The sequence below is a fragment of the Centrocercus urophasianus genome, unplaced genomic scaffold (assembly GCF_019232065.1).
Source record: "Centrocercus urophasianus isolate 14NV4802_14NV808 unplaced genomic scaffold, USGS_Curo_1.0 seq_20, whole genome shotgun sequence".
Classification (NCBI taxonomy): domain Eukaryota; kingdom Metazoa; phylum Chordata; class Aves; order Galliformes; family Phasianidae; genus Centrocercus; species Centrocercus urophasianus.
The window spans coordinates 1,950,473-1,972,633 of NW_024884756.1; the positions used below are offsets into that span (position 1 = coordinate 1,950,473).

A 22,161-nucleotide genomic window follows, 5' to 3' on the forward strand; every position below is an offset into this window, starting at 1 on the left:
TCAAGCAGTTGAGATGATTTTTCTTGGTGGGTGTCCCGTTATATCTGGAGAGCAGAAAAACATTGATTGCATTCCTTTTGGGTAATTTGATAAGACGAAAAAGTTCAACTTTATTCTTCCTTTGCTGTCATTCATTGGTTTTGCCTGACATTTTTACTGTATGCTTTCTGAATTTCTTGGCACTGCCAGATTTATGCAAGTTATAAGGTGAATATTTTGCAGCCTTTGTGTAGTTGGCTGCTTAGGAACATGTCCCAAAGATAAGTCCAACCTTCTGCTAATGCAAGTCTGGCGTGCAAGGTGAACTCACTGGTTTATTTACTGGTGAGGCTGAGATAAGTAAAAGCTAACATACATTTATGAAAGTGTGCCATTTGGATTGGTTTGATCCCTTCTCAGCACAGAACTGTGGAGTGTTCTATTTTATTTATTTTTTTTAAAAAAAGGTGTCACCAGGAATCTCATTACAGGTTTTTAAAGTCTTGCAGTTGCTGTTGTCAGTGTTTACCTGTGAGGTAGCTCAACTGACAGAATTGGGCACATGGATACCAGAGTGAGATTCATCCGAGTTGCTTTTGTCTTGTAACGGTGTAGTGACAAATATCTGCTCAGTTTGTGCTCGTTGCCTTGACCTTGAGGTTCTTACAGCATTGGTCCACGTGCTGATAAAGATTTATATGTGTCTAGGTGCTAGAGGTATTCTGTAAATGGAGTTTTGGCCATTCATGCAAGTTGCATTCTAGAAATAACACATCCATGAAATGAAAGACTTTTAGGCTTTTCTGCAACAACATGTACAGGCTCATTGGACACCATCAAACTCTGTGTTTCCCTAGCAGGAGAAAAAGATCGTGTTGCATTATGTACATCCAAAAGCCTGGCACATTTGAGAGTGAATGTGCTGCCTTGCTACAGGCAGAAAAGTAAAGCCATCAGCCAAGATAGCTGAAAGGGGAAGATAAATGTTTTTGCTGAGGCTGATAGTTTTCACACCTAGGTCCATCTGCTTGACCAAGACCAAGTTAAAGCCGCCATGCAAAGTAGTGGCCCTTGTACTGATTTCTCAGGTATCTTCGTGTCTTGAGAGCAGCTTAGTGGAAAAACTCCATTGCAAAGGTAATGTTAAGGTGTTTAACGTCCCCATGGGCTTTAGAGTACTTACTGGGTTGGTTCTGACTGCCACAAATTTGGCCAGTGTGTCTGCAGTTAGCAGATGGGTTTATATTTGATGCGCGTTGGGTTTCATGTGTCATAAGCGAGACTGTTCTTCAGATTCACTGACTTGATTTTCATGGCTTTGGATGCTAAATTCTGTGAGTTATATTTATTTGCCGTGTGTCCTAAATTCAGTGCTCGACTCCAGTGAAAACATGGTGCATTTTGAACCAGCATCAGAATCTTATTCAGACTGTTGGCAGCCAAGTGGAGGTAGGTGTGCGTGAAGGGAAGCGTTGCCAGCAGGACTTTATGGAAGAAGCCTGTGTAGGATTACTGTGTCTGGGTGAACTAGAATGCCCAAAGTATGTTGTCATTGAGGATTTATTCCTGGAAAGCAAATCACCTCAAAATCTATGAGACTGTACATCCATGCAGCAAGTATAAAATGATCCTGTAGGATGAGAAAACAGTAAAAAGGTAGCATTCTACAGAATCCTTACTGTGCTTAAGATAGAAATCTTTGCTGTGGCATTTGATTCCTGTGACAAGGTCCTGCTGAGGAGGAGAAGTGGAAGAGCTGAGCTGTCCATGGATGTGAAGCTGCCATGCCCAGCTGGGGCACCTGAGGGATTGGAGACGAGAATGGTGACTGGGAGAGGTAATGGGCAAAACCTGGACTGGATGATGCCAGATGTTGTAGCAGTTGTGGAGAATTTGTGGTGCAGTGAAGGGACAAATGGTGGGGAGTAAGTTATTCTTTGTTGGCATTGAGGTGACGTTGTATGGATCTTTGTGGAGAATTGTCTTTGTTGATGGAAGTAAAGTTTGTGAAGGTTGTGTTGTTAACGTGATGAATATTTATTTTAATCACAATTATTAAATATGTTTCTCATAGAAGTGAGTGGTGTAAGGTGCTGGGGTCAGATGCTGAAGTTTTGGTGGCTGGAATGGCAGAGCCTAGCACTGCTCCGGGTCGGATCAGAAGCAGCTCCAACTGCTCTGGAAGGGACCTGTTGCTGACCAGAGTTAGTCTGTGAGTTGTGCTGGGGTAGGCCTCTGAGAGAGCAGGTCTAAAGAAGGGGAAAGTGCTTTGTAACAGCAGCTGGAAGAAAGGAGTGAGAGATGTGAGAGAAGCAGCCCTGCAGCCACCAAGGTGAGTGCAGGAGGTGCTCCAGGCATGCAGCAGCAGTTCCCTGCAGCCCAGGAGAGACCTGTGATGGAGCAGGCTGTCCCCTGCAGCCCATGGGGACCATCTGGAACACGTCTCCCCATGCAGCTGCGGAGGAACCCGCAGTGCAGCAGGAGGCCCGTGGGAGCTGCTGCCCTTGGAACTGTGCTGGAGCAGTGCCTGAGGGGTGGCCCTATGGTTTGGAGCAGTGTTGGAGCTGTGCTTGGAGAGCTGCAGCCTCTGCATCCCACACAGGATCAGCTGGGGAAGGACAGCATGCATGGGAGAGGCCCACATGGGGCAGGGGAAGGGAGTGACCACGCAGGAGCAGCAGAGATGGAGCATTATGAGCTGCCCACAGCCCCCATTCTCCCTTGCCGCTTGGGGGGAGAAGGCAGGAGAGAGTGAGTGGAGGAAGGTGTTGTTGTTTGCTTCAGTCTGTTAGCAGGAGGCAGTGCATTAAGTTCATCTCCTTGTACCGAGTCTGTTTTGCCCATGACAGCAATTGGTGAGGGATCTCCCAGTCCTTAGATCAACCAGTGAGCCTTGTTCATTGTATTTTCTCTCCCTCTTCTTTTGAAGACAAGGAGTAAGAGCAGTGTAGTGTTGATGAGCTGCTTTGTTAAATTACCACGGTTACCTTGTTTTAGCACAAAAAGGCACAGATGCATAATTGTCAAGACTTTCAGTATTATGAAGCATGCATAGCATACATAGCTACATCCTTTTGTTTTCAAGAACTTGTAGTTCACATCCTGTCATCACTGTAGAATATTTTAGTCCTTCCTTTGTACTACTGAATGTTCTTTCTCATACAGAAAGAACAGGCTTCTTAATTCTTCAGGCATGATCGTTCTTCTTTTCTTCCACCATCTTCATCACTTGTTCTCATCTTTTTTTCCTCCTGTGTTGAGCCTTTCAGCTGCATGGTTCTAATCTTAGATGTGTTCTGCACCTTCAGTTCCTGTTATTCATTACTTGCTTAAATTTCCTTCTTTTTCCTCCTCAGTTTGGCAAAAAGGACCAAACAGCAGGTCCTTACCACTGTGGTCCAAAAGCCATTCCTTTAGACCAGTTACTTGTTTCAGCATCTTTGGTCTCCTTTTCTAATATCTAAGCTATTTCATAGCTGCTGAGTTTTCAGATAATCTCCTCCTAAACCTTCCTTTGTCTGCCACAGCCCTTCCTGTTGTTCTTTGGAGGAGTGATCTCTGATTTTCGCAGGTTTGTTGTGTGTTTTCCTGCAGGTTATTTACTGCCCTGCCCATTTGACCTTTTACTTGCTATCTCAGCAAGGCACCATACAGAAAGGAGAGAGAGGAAAGTGAATGTGGGGTAGATTGAGGCCAGTTCTTCACAGGTAGTTCTTCTCGTTCATTATCGCTTGCTGATAGGACTAAAGTGACCAGGACTAGAAATGATAATTCCAGCTCTTACTCTTGTATTGGCTTTGTTTTAGTCACTTGGGCCACTTCCAAATTCTGCTTGCTGCTTTCTCTCTGTACCTGAAAACACTGTAGGAAAACCTCAGTCAGATCCTCTGTTAGTTCCAGTACCCCCATATCTCTGGCTTCCTGGCAGCAGCCCTTCTCTAACTCGGAAGGAAGGGCAGATAACATCTCATATCCTTTTCTTAAAGGGAAAACGGGACACTTTTCTCCATCAGAAAGTTTGTTTCATGAGTTGTAATTCCTAACCTGTAGGACAGAGTATGAGGAGCGTTGGCATGTATTGACTTTTGGAAGCGATACTCCTGGATTTGTGGCTGCGTTGATTGACCCTTTAGTGCAAGCAGGAGCTTTGGACTCATGGCTCTTTGTTTTAACCTTTCTCTTCTTGAATTTTGAAAGAAAAGAAAGGAATTAAACACCGAAGAAAAACTTGAAATTTCTGAAAGAAATGTTAAGTGGATGATGCAAAGAACTGTCTCCTGCTTGGTTCCCCTTCAGGGGTTTTCCCTTCCACTTGAGATACTGATCCTTGCTCTGACCTCTGAGGGTTGTGTTATGGAAGTGCTTGTATTGCTGTGCCTTCCAAGCAGGTTATGGCAGCTCCCTGTGTCACTAGCAAAGGGCAGTGCTGAAGAGCAAACACTGGACTGCCTTCTTTACCTCTGAAGCAACCTGGTGAATTCCTAGCTTTAGCAATTAAAATGAATTGCCCCATGTGAAGTGCTATGGGAAAATCCTTCTCCTTAGGCATCCCATATTTTACCTCCTCTTCTTGCTTCTTACAGGAAACTCAATAGCTTCAAAGGTATCTTTTCACCTTCTGATGAGCATTGCAGATCATTTCCCCTCCCATAAGTTGGAGTTGTTGTCCAGTACTTCTGCTTCTCTTCCATTGAGCTTTTCTCCAAAAGCCTCTGGAATTCTCCATCTTTGCCTTGCCTCAGTCCCCACTCACCATACACAGCATGCATGTCCTCAGAGGATGCACGTGTACCTCACAGACAAAAAAAACAAACCTGTAAATTATCTCTGCATCCTTCTTAATGATGTTTTTAATGCTCGTTTGTTATGTCTAATAAAAAAATCAAAACATTAATCACATTTTGGTACTTTTCCAGTCTGTTTTCCTTGCCTTTCCGCTATTAGTCACTTGTGGCATCAGTTCATTAATAGCTCTGTGGACTCACTGAGTGACTAAACTTCTTAGGAGTCTATGATGTAACTTTACATTTGGGCTCCTTTGATTAAATTGGAATGTCTTTTAAGCTCTGTATCCCTGTGCCAATGGTTTTCATGGCTTCAGCAAATGTCTTAAGAGCTACCTATTACTACAGGAGCCATTTTACAGCCGTGGTGGATTGTTTTTTCATTTCCTTGATTAGCTCTCAGCGGGCTGATGATTCCAGACTAGGATTAAGTCCAGCTATGCAGTTCTGTTGCTCTAGATATTTTTTCTAGGTTTGGAGGCAGAATTGAAGTAGAAAAGTACAACGTACAGCCTTTCCCCAGTGTTTTGCTTACTCTTACGCTAATACAACAAATGAAATTGTTTGTATCCATCTAGGGGTATATTGTGTAGAATGCCAATGTGCCTGAAATATTTGGGTTTAAAATAAATAAATAAATGAAGGCACAGAAAAAATATTTAAAGCCTTGCCATGGAAATGCATGGAAAAGTGGCAGTAGGGGCAGGCCTGCTGTGTTTCTGAGCTTAGGCTGCTATTCTCAGGTGCCAGGACTAAATAAGATGCAGCTGAGGATTGCAATTTCTTGAAAGCAGTGTTACCGCTGTTTAAAACTGACTTTAATCCTTGCAGACCAGTAATGGAGGAGGGAGTTTAAGTGATTATTCCTCCTCTGTCCCATCAACTCCAAGCACCAGCCAGAAGGAGCTACGGATTGATGTTCCTCCCACTGCCAACACACCAACTCCTGTCCGTAAACAGTCCAAGCGCCGATCCAACCTCTTCACGGTGAGTGAGCCAAGGAAGAGACTGTTGCTGTGTTTCTAGTCGTGCTCTGTGACCGTGGCCTGAGCTTCAACCCGCTTGACTTGAGCTGGTCTAATCCAGACAGGAGTGGTGAGATGGATCTTGAAAACAAAAGCACTTTAGAATGACAACGGGGCTGTTCCCTTTGAGGATGTAAAGCAGTGAAGTCACCACGCTGGGAAATCCAGCGGATGAATTCTGGAGCTTTAGTGTGACTTTCATTATAAGATCTGCCCAGGTTCCCTAGGTTCCCACCTTCTGTGACCGAAGACAAAGCTGAGCCTCTGCTCCAAAAACCCTGTCCTTGTTCTGAATAATTCTGCTGGCTCGGGGCTTCCTTGTGAGGTATCCAGTGTTCGTAGAGAGCTGTCAGCCATGGGAATTCTGTGGGGTACTGGAAAGTAGCTGCCCCATGAGCCTTTGCTTACTGCTTTCTCAGAGTTAAAAGGTATGATGGAGATGAAAATGACTTCTTATTTTCTTCCTTCCTAGAATATCTGGGTTTTGCTTCATTGAAAGGCAAAAAAACAAACCAAAAAAAAAACCAACCAAAACACTTCAGCTGGTCCATAGAGATTGACCTTTGCTATGCACAAGTGCTTTGGGAAACAAGAATGAAGCTTTGAGTGATGGTTCCCTTATTTTAGCAGTCTTGCTGAAAGCTTTGGGATTGTGTGTAATTGTGGTTTTATAATCAGTTTTTTGACACTTCTAACCGTGCTTTCTAACAAACACTCTTGTGCAAGCTCTTTGGTGACTGCAGCTATGCAGGAGTTGCATTTGGCAAGCCACGTTCTCCCTGTTCTCATCAAAAGTTTGCATTTTGTATTCCAAAGCTGATGTCCTGCTCACTTCCCAGTGCTGGTCGGCTGCTCGCTCCTATCCAGGGAAGCACTATGAGAAATGCTGGAAACTTCTAAACAAGGTCTGATCCCTCAGCAAGTCAAAAGTTTTGTCCTGGTTTTGGAGTGCTGAGTGGCAGCACGGTCTCACAGGTCATATTTGATGTGCCCATCTTGCCGGTGGTGTTTTGATTTAGATCTTCAGCCTCCTAGAAAGGAATGCAAATGATGAATTTTCGTTGAGGTAGTTTGAAAAATGCAAGTTGAGTGTCTGATGAGAACTTGCCATGTTTTGACACCGAGGTTTTATAGCAAGCGCGTGTGCATCTCCCTGCTGCTCACAGGGCTCGTGCTGAGGAGCACTCGTGAGTTATTAACTCCACTAGATGTCAGTGTCATCCTGGAAACCGAGAGCACAGCCATAAATCTGGGAGCCGAGCCGAGACCACCAGAGCTCGGTGGGAGCGTGTGCCGACCATTTCCTGCCTCGAGTGTGCATCAGGCGCTGAGAGGGCTGTTCAGATGCTGTTGACATTTGGAAAACTGTGGGTGATGTATATTGGAGTAGGTGTAAATTTGAGAAGGCGAATGAAGAGAAACATACGCATCTGCAGTCGAGGAAGAGGTCTGAGAGGAATATGAAATCAGCTGCGTGTTACCAACAGATTGAACAGACAGGTTTGCAGTAACTAACAGCACAGGGAGGACCGTCTTGCCTCGCACAAGAGGATGTTAATAGTTGTCTTAATGCCAGATAACCTGGGGAAGAATCAAGTGCTGTGGGAAAAAAAAAAAATGTCTTTTCAGAATTAGTTTTGTCTTTTGTGTTGTGACCATATTGAACACAGTGTAATCCCTGTCCTGGAGTTTGCTGACCCTGCTCGTAACGCTGCTCTCATGCCATGTCAGCCAAGCTGTAATCTGGAATTACCAGACTGAACAAATAGGTGAGACGTCTATAAAGAAATAGATGGCCTGTCTGCTAAGAGCAAAACGTGAAGCTGTGTCAGTTAGCTGTGTTTGGTTTGCTGTGCTTCTTTCCTGGACTGTTACTTGCATACGATTAGTACTGCTTGCATTTGTCTAATTGCAGACTGACCCTTGTTACATCCCGTAGGTAATACGCTTAGTTTCTTCCATTAAGTTCATGTAGCAACTGGAAGAAAATTGGGTTAAGCAGAAAGAAGATGTGATTTTTTTTAAAAACCTCTTACAGCTTTTGATTTGGAATAGGACCGAGCATTTTAACCATGTTTACCATTTTAAACATGGCTTGCTGAAGCACATCATGGTGGTATCTGATCGTTACAACTTGGGTGGATATTAATGTTTTCTGCAATAGGAGGCTACCTACTTCGGCTTCAAAATAAAGCAGAAGGGTAAATGTTTTTGTTTTTGCACAGTACAACTAGGGGTGATTAAACTGTTGTGCAGCACAGGTGAGGATTTACACTTCAGCAAAGCACTGGTTGCTACTTCTTGTTGGATTTCTTGTGGGCTGAATGAGTTTCAGGTACAGTGAGGCAGCTCCGTTCACATGTCAGTATTACCTGTCTTACGTGATTGCAGATTTGCAGTCATGACCTTTTAAAAAGTTAAATAAACCTCTAGTTCAGTGTATTAGAGACCAGTACTGGTACTTCTTGGGCTGTGGATGCAGGATTCTGGTTGTGCCCGAGCTCAGCTGCTGTTTTTTCCTGGGTTGAAAGCAATCTCGTTTCTAGGCTCTGATTTGGGAAAGGTTTAGTGTTGACGTAAGGCTGCATATGACTTCTGGTGCAAAGGGAAAATAGGTCAAATGGCATTCAGGCAGGTTTTGGTTTTGTTTTGTTTTTTGACTTTTGGGACCTCTTCTGGTTTGCTGTAAAGTTTTAAATAGGATTGCTGGAAGCGTTAACGTGACGTCAGAGAAAATCCTAGCAAATGTTGATCCAGTGTGGTTTAGTGTCTGTTTTTTAATTTATATGATCTAAAATGAAATGGATGCATTATAAATACAAAAGCATGGAAGTCTAGGGTACCTCTCTATTTGACTACATGATATAAACAGTGGAGCCTGATAGAATTCTCCCTTTGAAAACTGCGTGTACTCTTATTACCAGCAGCCAGAAGGGATTTGACTAACATCCCTTCCTAGATTCCTATGCTTGAAGCATTTGACAACGTTTTGCTTTGTAGCATTTCCCTGCTATGTGCAGCGTTCGTTTCTGCTGCAGTCACTTTTCTGCAAGAGAAGATGTGATGATTTAAAAATAAATAAATGAGTGCATAGTATTTAGATTGCTTTTCAGAGACGGGATCCTTTCTTTTAAAACAAGACAAAAAGAAACATTCAAGTTGACAACTTCCCTCCCAAGGATTTGGCTACCTTCATTGAGTTCCTTTAAAATGTCACTTAGGGCCGCTTTGCGCCATTGAAGTATTGTTTTGTGTTTTATTATTGGGAAGTGGCACTTTCAGATTCAGAAATCTGTCTTGAAGGAAGAGGAACAATAGTGATCTTGAACATTGGATTTCATCCCTCCCACTTGTTTTGCTTTCTTTCATTTATTCTTTGTTTAATTCCCTGCCATGTCATTCCATTGCCCCTAGCCATAGTAACTAGTGATAGGAGCCTGCTCCCGGCAGAGCCGGGAAAAGCACAGCCTCCCCGCTGGGTAAATGTGCTGCTTAGGATGCTGTTACTTGAAGTCTTCCTCCGTGGGCTTTTTCCCTCCCCTTGCCTCCTGCCCCTCGTCCCCTAAAGCAACGCTTGGGGCATTTTCTTCCTTCCATCCCTCCGCCTGCTGAATGGGGGAATATGGAAAATGGGTATTAAGTCCCGATGTCACTGCCTTTCAGTCATGCCTTTATGCCAAAAATCAAACTCGGTGTCTTGTACTGCTCTGGTTCTCATTGGCTTTCCGTTGTGGCACTGGACACAGCAAATGCACTCATTTCATACATCATCTGTGATTTGAAAAGCGCATGAAAATGTTTTCCCATTTCCAATATTGTGTGAGTAATGTTCCTATTGAAAAGTAATGGAGTGAAGTTGTCACTTGTCAGATCAGTTATTAAAGAGGATGACTTTCAGCTCTTCCTTTTTTTTTTTTCTTTCTCTTTCTTTTTTAAAATAAAATAAATCTGTCAAAATGAATATACTTGTGTATTCTTTCACAGTAATCGACCAGGATCTGAATGACTTCTTAAAACTCCTGTAGTCATGAAGGGAGCTCTGTGAGCTCACTCTATAGGGCAGTTCTCCTCAGAGAAAGCCAGGTCAAGTTTTAAACGTTGATTTAATTTTTCTCTTGTTGATGTTTATTCTCTCTGTTCACAAGAGTGTTTTTCAACCTCAGCAGGTATCTATTCTTGAAATTCCAACTTTCTCAGCGTGGAAAAGTACGGGAAGAAGAACTGTAAATTGGCATGATCAAAGAGCAAAATTAAATGAATGCGATCAGAGGCAGTGTCATGGTTGATGATCTTTCTAAAAACCTACAGATATTAGTTATATTACCCATGTAGGTATATATTTATGTATGTATGTCAGATTTTCTCAACAAGAAGCTGCAGCCTTCTTCAAGTAGCGCTGTAAACTTCAGCAGTGTGATCTGCTGGCTGTTCAGGCAGCGAGGCTGGAACTCTTTGAAACCCAAATCCCATTTCAAACAAGTGGAGGGCTGCAAATTGGAAATGGTAATTAGGTATTCAAATTCATTCAAATGTAGGGACTGTCGTGTACTTTTGTAGGTTTTCCCCCTCTTGCTTTCAGTATGTTTATACGTCAAAATACTTCTTTATTAAAAAAATAATAATAATAAATAACACCAACTTTGTTTTTGCTCTGCAGTCTCGGAAAGGGAGCGACCCAGACAAAGAGAAGAAGGTCCTGGAGAGCAGAACGGACAGCATCGGGAGCGGCCGTGCGATCCCAATTAAGCAGGTATGCAACCAGCTTTCTGCTTGCCGTGCTCGGAGATGCACCTCGGCTCTGCAGCGCCGCGAGGCCGGCCCGCGCTCCAAGGCTTGTTTGATGTGCTCCAGTGATGAATGTGGAAGTCACTCACTTGACATCAATTAGGAGAGGTTCCTATGTGTATTAAAATAGGATCATTAGAATAAGAAGAGGGAAAATGTGACAACAGGCCTAATGAAGTGCAGTCTGCCGGCCTGCATATGGAGCGCGTTTCTCGGCTGCGCTGGCTTCAAAGGCTGCCTTTGTAGAGCCGGCTTTGATTGGGCTGTGCACTGCCCATTTGACGGGGGAAAATCAGCGTGCTGCACAAGAGCCCCTTGTGATGGCAGGAATAGCCTGATGTGGCCCTAATTTGCTATCGCAGACGGACATCTGAACACAGTTTCAGGCTGGTTTGTAACAACAAGGCAATTAGTTGTGATAATCATAGCCGGTGTGTCAGCTGTGCACTCTTGTTTGTAATTTGCTAATGAAGGAATTGTAACTTTGATTAGGTTCAGTTTCATTTAGACCTTATTATATAAGAGAACATTTACAGCTGTAATGTGTGGCCTTAATTAAACTTCCTCATTACACAACAGGACTTGAATTCACGGATTTGTTTTGGTCTGTTTTACTAGCCTAGATGCACTTTCATTAGCCCGGAAACTGAATGCTGAATTGTAGCTCTGAACGCACTTTGAAAGGCAAAAGCAATACTGGAATGTAATGCAAAGTGTTTGGGTAAATGAGATCATTTACTTTTCCAAATTAAATTACGCTGAATTCATGCAGTTAAGAACACTGCGCTAAGCATTTGCATGGGGTGCTTTACAAATGGTTTCTGCAGTAGTGTTTGCAAGTATTTGCTTTCATGCGAGCTACCATGCTGCAGGCAGCACCAGTGCCAAGTGAAGCAGCTTATTTTCTTCCCATGCAGTTCTTTTCCAGTTTCTTTTGGTTGCTTTGCTGCTTTTCAGATTCCCCCTTCCCTCTTCCCATGTGCTTCCAAACCTTACCTGGCTCCCAGCTCAGCTTGTGGAGGAGTCCGCCATCTCCTGTTTGGTGCTGCTGTTGTGGAGGTTCTTTGTGTATTGTTTTATGCTGGGGTGAGGAAGAGGGGAGATGGCTTTGTACTCACGCTTGTAGTGATTTCCTTTCTCAAAGCAGTTAGACTTGTTGGGGCCATCAGGCCGCAGAAGCCTAGCCGTGTCTGTGAATCTTTAGGAGACAAATTTTAATCAAACACAGCAGTGTGACACCAGATAAGCTCCGTGTTTGGCTCAGTGTTCAGAGGATGAGATTGCAGGCACCTGAAACAAGCTACGTTTTTTTTCTCCAGCTTTTGTGTGCTATGAGATAGGTTAAACCGATTGGATTCTTTCAGGTAATGCTAATTAAACAAAACAGACTGCGAGTGCAGCTGAGAATAAAAAATTGCATTGGGAAACATGCTTCTCCCAGTGTTTATTTGATGAGTGCATACTCTTCTAAATGGCACTGCATGAAATTAATTTGTGTAAAAATACATGTTTAGGACAGGTGAGATAAGACTTTAAGTGGGATCACGCTGCAGCACAATTAAGGCATCCTCTACAATCACTTGGAATTTCTGTATTGAAAATTTCATGCTCCCACCCCTGCTTTATTTGTGAAGTAAAAGAAGATGGAGCAGGGGGAAAAACAAAACTTTTTTTTTATTAGAAACATAGAACTTCCAGAGGAAATGGAAATGTGTTTGTGTACTGACGGAGTTTAATGGCAGTTGAAATACACGTATTAGTTTGAAGAGGCTTTTGATTACAAATTGTACTGTTCTGAGTTAGTGTAAATCTTTCACCATCAGACAAAGCTCTGAAATGAGGCACTGGGGAAGCTTTCTCCTGTCCACTGTTCAGATAGCTCTTACTTAGAGGTGGTGCTAAGTTACATTGCTGATCTGACTGTTACTGGTGCGTTCTACAGGTGTGAGACACTTGGAGCTCTCTCTGAGGAAGTAGAAATTCCTGCTAGAAAAGATGATCTCTGTTGCATTTAATGCATTAACTGTGAATAAGACAGAGGGATGTGAAAAGGAACATTCAGACCTAAAAACTTCAGTAATATGTCATGCTACTGTGCTGCTTTCAATGAGAAACCCCTTCCATCAGGATGTTTCGGTGACAAACGGTCAGTGAATAGAAAGAGAAATCTCCTTTCAGGAAGCTGAATGCAGATTGTAGTATTCACAGAGTTGCTGTGGAAAAGCTTTCTTATTATATTCTTAAAAGAGTCTTTTTAATCTTTGTCCTCGTGTTTTCCAGTCTTTCCTCCCATTAGCCCAAAAGTCACATTGCTGCACCATCCCAGCCTGCAATTACCAGTCACCTCCAGTTACATTAAACGTCCCACGACTTCTTGAAGCTGCTCTTGAGCAAGGTGCCTTTGCCAGCTTCATGCACATACCCTCATCTTCCAAGGGAGTCAATGACCAGACCTTTTTAATCCCACTGTCAGTACTTTGTTTTTCCCTTTGGAGGTGCTTTGGGTTTGTGCATGGCTTATGGTAATACTTAAGAGCTGTGGCGATGCGCCTCTGGTTGTAGGGAGTAAATCTGAGCTTGCACTTGCAGCTTGGTGCCTCTCTTTTGTTGATTGAGCTTGTTAGCACATTTAAATAATTATTTTTTAAAAAGCCATGGGAAGGTTCGGGTTGAAATTCAGAGAGCGTTCAGTGTTCCTTGGTACTTGAAAAAAGGGTTATTCAAGAACAGCTAATAGAGAAGTCTTAACGTTGAGATGGTGGACTCAGAGGCTTAGTTATGTGATAGATTTTGTGCTGCCTCACTGTAGGTTCTTCTTATCTACCCAGGGTGTCCCAGAAATCAGAAACAATGTCTACCAACTTGGAGGAAAGTTAATTGGAGATTGGAGATGTTCTCTTTTCAAAAAGAAGGACAGAAAGAAAACTCATCTGAGCTCGAGGGGTATGCAGAAGTAGAGGGGAAGAACTGGTATTGGGCAGGTGTGTTTCTGTGCCTCTTCCAGTCCGAAGAAGCAGAGCTGAACCTGCTCCTTCTTTCCTCTTATGGACCCCTGAGTTCCTGAGGGCCTGGGGGAAGTAGGCACAGTTATAAAAGGAGTTTGCTTCCTTGCAAGGGAACACCTCGCTCCTTACTGACTTTAATTTGAAGCAATGGAGTTGAAAGGAGCTGATTTTCTTACTTTTTTTTCTTTTTTTTTTTTATTTCTGAGTGCTATAACTTCCCTATGCTGCTAAGCATGGTTTTATTCAGCTAAGCCATTTAAAACTGTTTTTGAAGAACCCTACAGTTTTTCAGCAGAAACCCAAAATGTAAGCAACAAAAAGTTGGCGTGTTGTCAAAATGTGAGTGGTAGCTTTTTGCAAAGCTGCTCTAAGGTGAATTACATTTAGGAAGTTCAGTTTAAGGGAGAAATAAAAGAAAACTGCTCAAAAGTGAGAGGCTGGGTTTTGCTTACGTGGCAGCATCAACGTGCCATCCAGTCCCTGCTCCCAGCTTCCTCAGAGGGCTTGGGCTGTGCCATAACTTTCCAACAAGAACGCTGAGATTGCATTTAACACCTTTTGTGTTAGGGAGAAGATTAGGCTGAATGGTTTCCTCGATATGAAATGTCCTCTGCTCAAAACCACGTAGGCTGAAAATGAAGGCTGGTATCTTGATAGCCTGAGTTGAATGCTCTGAAGTGTGTGTTAGGCTCTGTGTCAGAGTGACATACTTTCCAGCATGTTGGGCTTTTTGCAGCGTTTTGGGAAGATTACTTTGTTTTCTGCAGTCTTGCAGTAGAGCATATTCAAATAATAATAATAATAATAAAAAAAAAAATGACAACAAGAGAAATAAAAGCAAGAAGCTCAGCTCAGCGGTGAGTGGGCTTGTCATGTATTAATTTTTCATTGCTGTGGAGAATTGTACATACATAATCACTTGATTGCAGTGGGAGTTAGCGAGCTCCTATGGTGTCATTTGCATAAATCTTGTTAAGTCAATGGCAGTTAATGAAGTACAAATGAGCCTGGAGAAGGTGACATGCAAATCGTGGGTGGCAGATGGGAGGTCTGTTTTTGGGATGGCAGCTGTGTGCTTTTTCTTTTTTTTTTCCTCCCTCCTCTCCCCCCTCCCTCCCAGACTGGAGCGTAAATAAATGCACAGGAGCTTGCCTCGACTTTCTGCTTCCACATTCTCATCTTTGGCATTTGCACTTATCATAGGTGCCCATGTTATTGTATAGCTGAACTATGTCACCTTGACTGCTCTTTTACCAAAGGCCGTCCCACCGAAGGGGTTTGCATTTTGACAGGTGACCCAAGCCCTGCTCACAGTGAGCAGCGCTGTGCTTCTTGTGCCCCCGGATTCCAGCGCAGCTCCTGGGTGCATCGTTTAGGGACAGCAAACATGAAACCCTGGCTTGAGCAGAAATGTTCTCATGTTTCATATTAGCTGATGGCATAGCGAAAAATTTGCCATCCATGACTTGCAAAGGTGAACTTCAGAATCCATTCACTTCTCTGTTTGCAAATGGCTGTGTTAATGGAGAAAGCTGAATATCTTATTCAGTCTTTACTTTTAGGTGATATTTCAGATGACCTTCTTTGCCCACTAGCGTGGCACATTTAAATACATTAAAATAATCCTTGAATGAAATTAAGCATTTTGTCTTTTTTACTCAGAAATAAAAATGGTAAACATTTTTAGGGCTGAGATATTGGTGGGGCTCTGCCAGCAAACTGGGTGGGAGTTTTGCTTTTAGGAAGAAGAGCTTTTGATGCCTGAGTGGCACTTTTGTCCTTAAGATGAGCACGGAGAAAAACAGAACTTCCTATTTTATAAAAGGTCACGGTAAACTTGGGGAAAATAATGTTAAAATGCTTTCAACAAATGTCAGAGTTTGTATGAAAAATGTCACCGGTCCCATAACGTCTGCAGTATTTGAGGTGTTGTGTTTTGCAATCCTTTATCAGCCATTCTTTCAAGTGACTTTTAAGTCAAGTTGTGCACTCCCAAGAGTTTCAGCATTCGTTTGAAGCCTAACCATTGTATTGTCAGTTTTCAGTGCTTTCACGTGTGTCCTTGTCTTTGAGTGTCTCTGAAGCAACGTTCCAAACATTTCCTAACCAGGAAAAAAAATCCGTGTTGTTTCTGAGATGTTCTTAGAAAAGCCATGGTACAGAATTTGTGTTTAATTCAGGTGTTTGCTAGTGAACTCTCCTAGATAATCTGTGTACTACTCCACAGAAAGAGTCTTGGGGCAACCAGGCCGTGCTTCATAGGTGTCTGGAGAGAAACTTTGCTGGTAAACTCCAGCAGCTTGCCTCCTGCAGCCCACCAAGCACACGTCCTGTGGTGAGTGAGTGGTGCAGAGGTAGAAGGGGGCAACTTCTTGTCACCCTTCCTTAGGCACGTTCAGGCTTAGGCAGTGTTTAGTCTGCGTTTCCTTCTGTGTTTCTTCTCACTGAATCCCCAGTTATCGGTTTGTAAGCTTTTAGCTCAGGTAGGTGGGATAAACACCTTTATTCCTTACGATTGTCATTCCGTTGAGGATGGCATTTTTGCCTGGTGTAATTTTTCTCCTGCCTGTCTACTGCTCTGTGCCCCTCAGCTCCCTTCCTTTCCCCTCTTCAGCACTCTCAGTCCTGCTGTCTCCTCTCGATTACTATTTTTCCCCTTCCTAACCTCATTTTCCTTTAAGCTTTAGCTCTAGATGGGACGTTTCTGTGTAGAGTCAAGCATGCATGGTTTTTCTGCAGAATAACAGCGCTTCAGAGTCCTTTATTTTGGCACGTCTGGTAGTGACTTTGAAATAGGACTTGAGAAGTGACGGTGTGCCACATCCAGTCAGTCAAACTGATTTGCTTAATCCTTCTCACTAGCCGAAGAGCTCCGCAGTGCTGCAGGCAAGTGTCAGACCTGAGAGCCACCATCGACATGAACAACAAATGCTTTTTGCAGCAGGTTTTGTAAATGTTTACTTCGAGTCGACCAAAAGAGAGTACAAATAAGCAACCTTCTTAGTGTCTCCTCCTGCTGAATTCATCTGACTTGACAGGGTGAAGGAAGCTGGTATAGTGAGAGCAGGGTGCTCCCCACTGCAGCAGCTTGCATGTAAGCAGGCCTGGGCTGGTGCTGAGTGCCGCAGCTCGCCCTATTGCTCTTCCATCTGCATGCAGCATCAAGCTCTGTTCTGGAGTAATGCATTTCAAAAGAAAGCCAACAGCAGATGTCTGGAGGACCTGTACTTCTCCAGGATGCTTTAAATGGCACACGTGTCCTCGGTAAGCTGACCTGCAGCCTGAGCTCGTGGCTCCTCCACACAGAGCCCCAGGGCACTGCCATGTGCTGCTGCTCTGTTCTCTGTCCCGGAGGACTTACCAGGTTCCCGGAGGCTTCTGAAGAGCTCTTTGCCATCCAGGATTGGTGACTCTGGAGGGTGGCTTTCCAAAATTCAGAAATGACACGACTGACAAGGCACTGGCAAATGGCAGACTTTCATTTATTTATGTCTACCGTGAGGTGTAATTTACCCTGTCACGCTTCTGTCTAATCACAGTAATCAGGATCCAGATATGCTTGTACAAACACAAGAGTATGGGTGTTAGCCAAATAACTCTTAGTGCTGAAATCTTCTGTGTAATTCCTCTGCAATTGTTTATAATCAGAACATACACATTTTTGCCGTGTTTTTAATTAGTTGATTACTAGTTATAAAATGTTTTGTGCTCACTGTGGTTCTGTAAATTGTTAACTGGTAGCGACCAGTATAATTAAATATTTCAGAACACTTGGCTATGGTTGCATTGAACTGTGAAGAAATAATGTTATATAGCCAATCAAAAAGAGATACTTGTAAACTCATTTAAAGCGTCAGAGTGTGTTAGGACTATCATGGTGATGCTTATTGCAGGAGAAATTAAAGATACAGTTTTGTGCTAAGAGGCAATACAGAAATTAGTTCCTGAATTAGTTGTTAATTGATTTGGTAATTCCCTCGGGTCTGCATGCTCTTTTTTCCTTTTTCATTGTTGCATTCAGTTAACAGTGACTATTCCCAGTGCACTTGAAATATTTTTTCCAATTAGATCAAATGTGCCCTTACGTCAGAAGAAGAGCTCCAGCTTTGCATTCACCTGCTTGGAACAGCATTTCATTTGATTGTGAAAGCTGTTTCGTTGTGCTGGTGTCCAGACACCGTCCCAAGAAAAGCAGTAGTGCTGACTATGTGAAATGAAATAGCACATAAAGGTTCCTGGATTTGTTTTAGAATGAAGATCCTGTCATTAATTATTACTTTTTCTTCAATTTTCTTCAATTACCTCAGTTGCAATGGATTTGTCACCCGTAAAGCCCAGCACCTGCTATTTTGTTGGTATCCTCAGTGAATCTGTGCAGTCCAGCTCGGTGCACTGCTCTGCTGAAAACCCAACACAACCCTCAAAGCTCCGAGCGTTGAACCCTCCCTGCCTGAAATTAAGGTTCCTTACCTGTGTCAATCCAGGGGAGTTTTGCCCCATTGGGTTTTAGCCAAAGGAGGCATGCACAGGTAGGAACCCCAGCACCCCTCAGACTGGGACAGTTTCTCTCCTCCCACCACCCAGTCCCACTGAGGCACCTACTTCTTCCCCCTGTCTGGGTTCTACTGTTTTCCCTTCATGAGTTGTCCAAAGGTTGCAGAAGAAAGCTGGGATTTGGGTGTTTCTGTTATGAGGACTGAATTTCTTCAATGTTTCTTTTAATTGATGTCCGCCTGGTATTTAAGAGGCCCTAACATGCAAGTTTTCTGTCTCCCATCCTATGAATTGCTCTTGATACAGCTCTTACTCCCTGCAAAATTGTACTGGCAGTCTCAAGCATGCATAGACAAAGTGAGCAGCACGTATAGTTAGTCCTTATTTTATCAGTTTCCAATTAATGTCTGGTAGGGGTTGAGGTGATGTTCGAGAGTTATGGAGGCCTTACAGTAATATTATTTTCCGAAAATTGAATTCTATAGTGATGTGCATATGGCTTTCATACCTCTGAGGATCTATAAATGAGACATTAGCAATACAGTTTTTAGAGAAATTATCTTCCTATCAATGTTTTAACTGCCTCTCACCCTAAGAAGCTACAACTGTCAGTGGGAGCCTCTTGGATTTCCCTAACAGAATCAAGCTGTGGTAAAGAGGCACTGACTTACTCATAACTTTTCCTAGCTTATTAATCTGTCTTTATGGTGCATTACATTATAAACATGATTATTCAGTTTACTTAATAAAGAATTACATTTGAATGTTTACCACTGTCACTTACAGCAGTGGACACAATTTCAAAGGTAACATTCAGCTTATATGACCAAACTTCAAGAAGTGAGCAAAAGTAAGGCAAGGGTAAGAAGAAAAGTAGCAAAGAACTTAAGGAAGAAGTGGGACTGCGTGCCTGCAAAAGGAAAACCAAGCATTGTATTCAAAACCTGTGTGCATTGTATTCAAAACCTGTGTGCATTGGAAGCAAGAGCAGAACATGGTGGAGAGGTGTCAGAGTGCTTTGGAGGAGAGGAGGAGGGAATGATCGAAAGCAATATAGGTATAAAAGAGAACATCAATAAAGAAAGCCATAATATGACTTTAAAAAATTTATTAGAATTTTCCAGTGCTGAAATGGTGTCATATATCAAGGTGGCATCTCAATGTGACATGCAGAGATTGGCAGGAAGGAGGTCACTAAGGTATCTTCACTGTTGCCCTTAGGCTAAGAGCTGGCCCTTAGCCAGAAGCCTTGACCGAGCTTGTTGTACATAGAAGCTGCTTTAATAGTTTATCTCCATATCACAGAAATGCTTACAAGAGGCATTCTTCTTTATTTGATCCATCTCTAGCTCTCCTTGAGAATTAAAAAAAAAAAAAAAAAGAAGAAAAAAAAGAAAACAACTTACTGAAACTGTGGAATGACCCAGTGGCTTATTGAGTGCATCATTTTGTAAATGGTGGGTGGGAATAATTGACCTTATGTTATTTTTAGTACACGAGATCTGCTGATGCCTTGGTACTAGTGATCTGTCATTGAGTGATAATGGGGATAAAGAAAATTGCTGCAAATCCTTCAGGACCGAGATTTGCTTTCAAAGCTGTGCTCGTTGTGTGTTGGTTCTTCTTTCATGGAAGCTGGTTGGCACAAATGTCTTTGTTTCGAGGAGCTGCTCTGTATTGGAGGTGAGTCTGTATGTGTCTGTGCTAACTTGGGTGGCTGCAGCTCTTCCTCTGAGGGCACGAGTGAGGAATTAGGAGGAAAAAGTGACATAACAAGATTAAGTGGAGCGCTTATGACAGTTACCAAGTGAGACTGCCTGATAGACTTTGGTTGACACGATGATTATTAATATGTTGTAAAGATGTTTTGGGGATTCCGCCATATTTGTATGGTTGCCAGCAAAATGTTGACAGTTGCATTGTGGTTAATAAATTCATTTAGATTTATAAGCATTGTTTACAGAACCTGTTCGCCTGCTGAAACTCTAACAGCATCTGTTCCTTCTTACTAATTAACTGCTAATTACGAATGAGCTTTGTGTGTTTGTCAGTATAACTGGCTCATGCATTTTGTAAGGAACATTAACAAATTGATTTACATAGTGGTAAAGCAATCAAAAGAGTAAACTGAACAGCACGCATTTAAAGCCCTTTAGCCTAATTTTTTGAACGAGGCAAACCTTGGGCATCCAAAATATTTTCATAATTCTTTTGCTACCCTTTAATTTTGAGGTAATTGCGTGTAAGTCTGAATCGGGGGCTGTTGGTCCACCATCCCTCGTTGTGTTTTCATTTAAAAAGTGAAAGCTTTGGCACTACTGGTGTTTCAGGTTTGTGGACCCATTTATGTAGAGTGTAAATAGCGATGGCTAATTGCAAACAGCAGTGGGGTGAAGAAGGGGCATTGCTGGTGGTGGGGGCAGTAGGCTCTGTGGAACGTAGGTACTCTGTGCAGTCTCTGACATGGCAGCTGTGGTGCTCGCTGCCTTCTTGTTAGAATGCCCTTCTCTCTAAGCCTGCTTCTATTCTTCGAAACCCTTCTGACTCCAGTGATTAGCAGCACATCTCGGCAGATGGGCCAGATGTTGGCACTTAAATATTTTGAATTTAAATGGAATAATTCAGCAGAGCAACTCTTGAAAATAAAGCTAACCAAAATCATTAATTTATTTTGCTCGGGTTCGGATAAGGAGAAAAATCAGAGAACTGCATCTTCTGTTTGTCAGAATCCTTTGCTTGATGATAAATTTGAGATGATTGAGGTCATCAGATGACATGGGGATATTTCAGTTGTCCCAGAGTTGTAAAGCTGGAAATGAAGACTGCAGTAACACAAACACGCAGCTGAAGGACTGAGCTTTCCTGAGTGGCTTAATGTAAGTGTGAGAAATAGCGTGGTGTATATATAGAATAAAACTTGCCAGAAAAGCTTGATTGCTTTTTTGATAGAAATTCAGAATAAGTGGATGAAGCAAACATAACAGATGCAAAATGTTTGGATTTTAGTAAAGCATTTTGAAAATGCCTTGCTGACTCTTAATTGAAAATGTATTCAGATTCATTTGGCTAAAAACTGTGATGTGGATTGAAAACAGTCTGCATGATCATAAACAAGTTGGAGCTGAAGCACAGTTGGGGCTGGCTGGAAGCAGGACAACAGGGCTTGGTTGAGCACCAGGCCTGCTTCCATGCAGCAGTCCCACCAGTGTTGGGGTTGTGAGTGGAAGCAAACAGGCAGCAACCGTAGTTGTGATCTGTATTATAAACAGTAGAGAAAGGCACGTCTTGAAGGTTACAAGGACCAGAGATGGTGATAAATTGAACCAGGTTTGATGCAAACAGATGCAGATCTGTTAACAGAAGCGTAATAATCTTATTCTGTCCAAACCAGTTGCATGTCAGACTGTTCTTCTCGTTTCGTCGTTGCTTGTGGTACGTGCCACTGCTGTCTGCCTGCTTGAAGAAGTCTGTTTCTATCCTCCTTTAGACTCACGGTGAAATCAAAAGCAATACGGTAGAGTAATCTCTAGGCAGGGTGATGGGAGATGAATCGAAACTGCTAACTTGAATTGAAACCCAGCTGCCCTCATTTTTGTTATTTCAACCCAGTTTTGGAGCGTGTTCTGTACGAAGGCACTTCTCTAACAACCCTCATTGGCATAGAGCTGTTGATGTGCCTGGAATGGGCACTCCCAGTGCAGTGGTAGTCAGGTTTTGCAGTACAACGCACACAGAAAACCAAGTGGACTAAGTTCTCCAAAGTCAGTAGCTTCTCTTCCAAACATGAACACCTGGGTTTTCAGTCTTGTGCTCCAAACCAGGCCCAGAAGTGACATGTGCGTGGAAGTTCAGTGTGGTTTCAGATTTGGGAATTGAGTGCAAGAAAAGGTGGGTGCGCTTTGAGAATAAAACAGCATTGCGTTGCAGGAGAAAAGGGATCTGACTCGAGCATCAGGAATGGCCATTTAAGAAACATAATCTAAGATGCATGCAGCTTTTTTTTTAATGCTAAACTCAGTGAGGAGGCAAAGTGCTCAAGGTGGTACTGGAGAGAGAATCCCAGTTCCGTGGCTCTGCTGGCAGATGGGT

The 22,161-nt window shown here is 42.9% G+C and overlaps 1 protein-coding gene across 3 annotated transcripts in view; it reads left to right on the forward strand.

Annotated features, from left to right (window-relative positions):
• Window positions 1-22,161, forward strand: part of AGAP1 (ArfGAP with GTPase domain, ankyrin repeat and PH domain 1) — a 288,426-nt gene that overhangs the window by 120,917 nt on the left and 145,348 nt on the right. For 2 of the 3 annotated variants that reach the window (XM_042822094.1, XM_042822096.1), the window contains exons 8-9: window positions 5,595-5,750; window positions 10,446-10,538. In XM_042822094.1, coding sequence (XP_042678028.1) covers window positions 5,595-5,750; window positions 10,446-10,538 — 249 coding nt within the window. The remainder of the gene's footprint in view (window positions 1-5,594; window positions 5,751-10,445; window positions 10,539-22,161) is intronic. The other variant, XM_042822095.1, reaches the window with a different exon arrangement.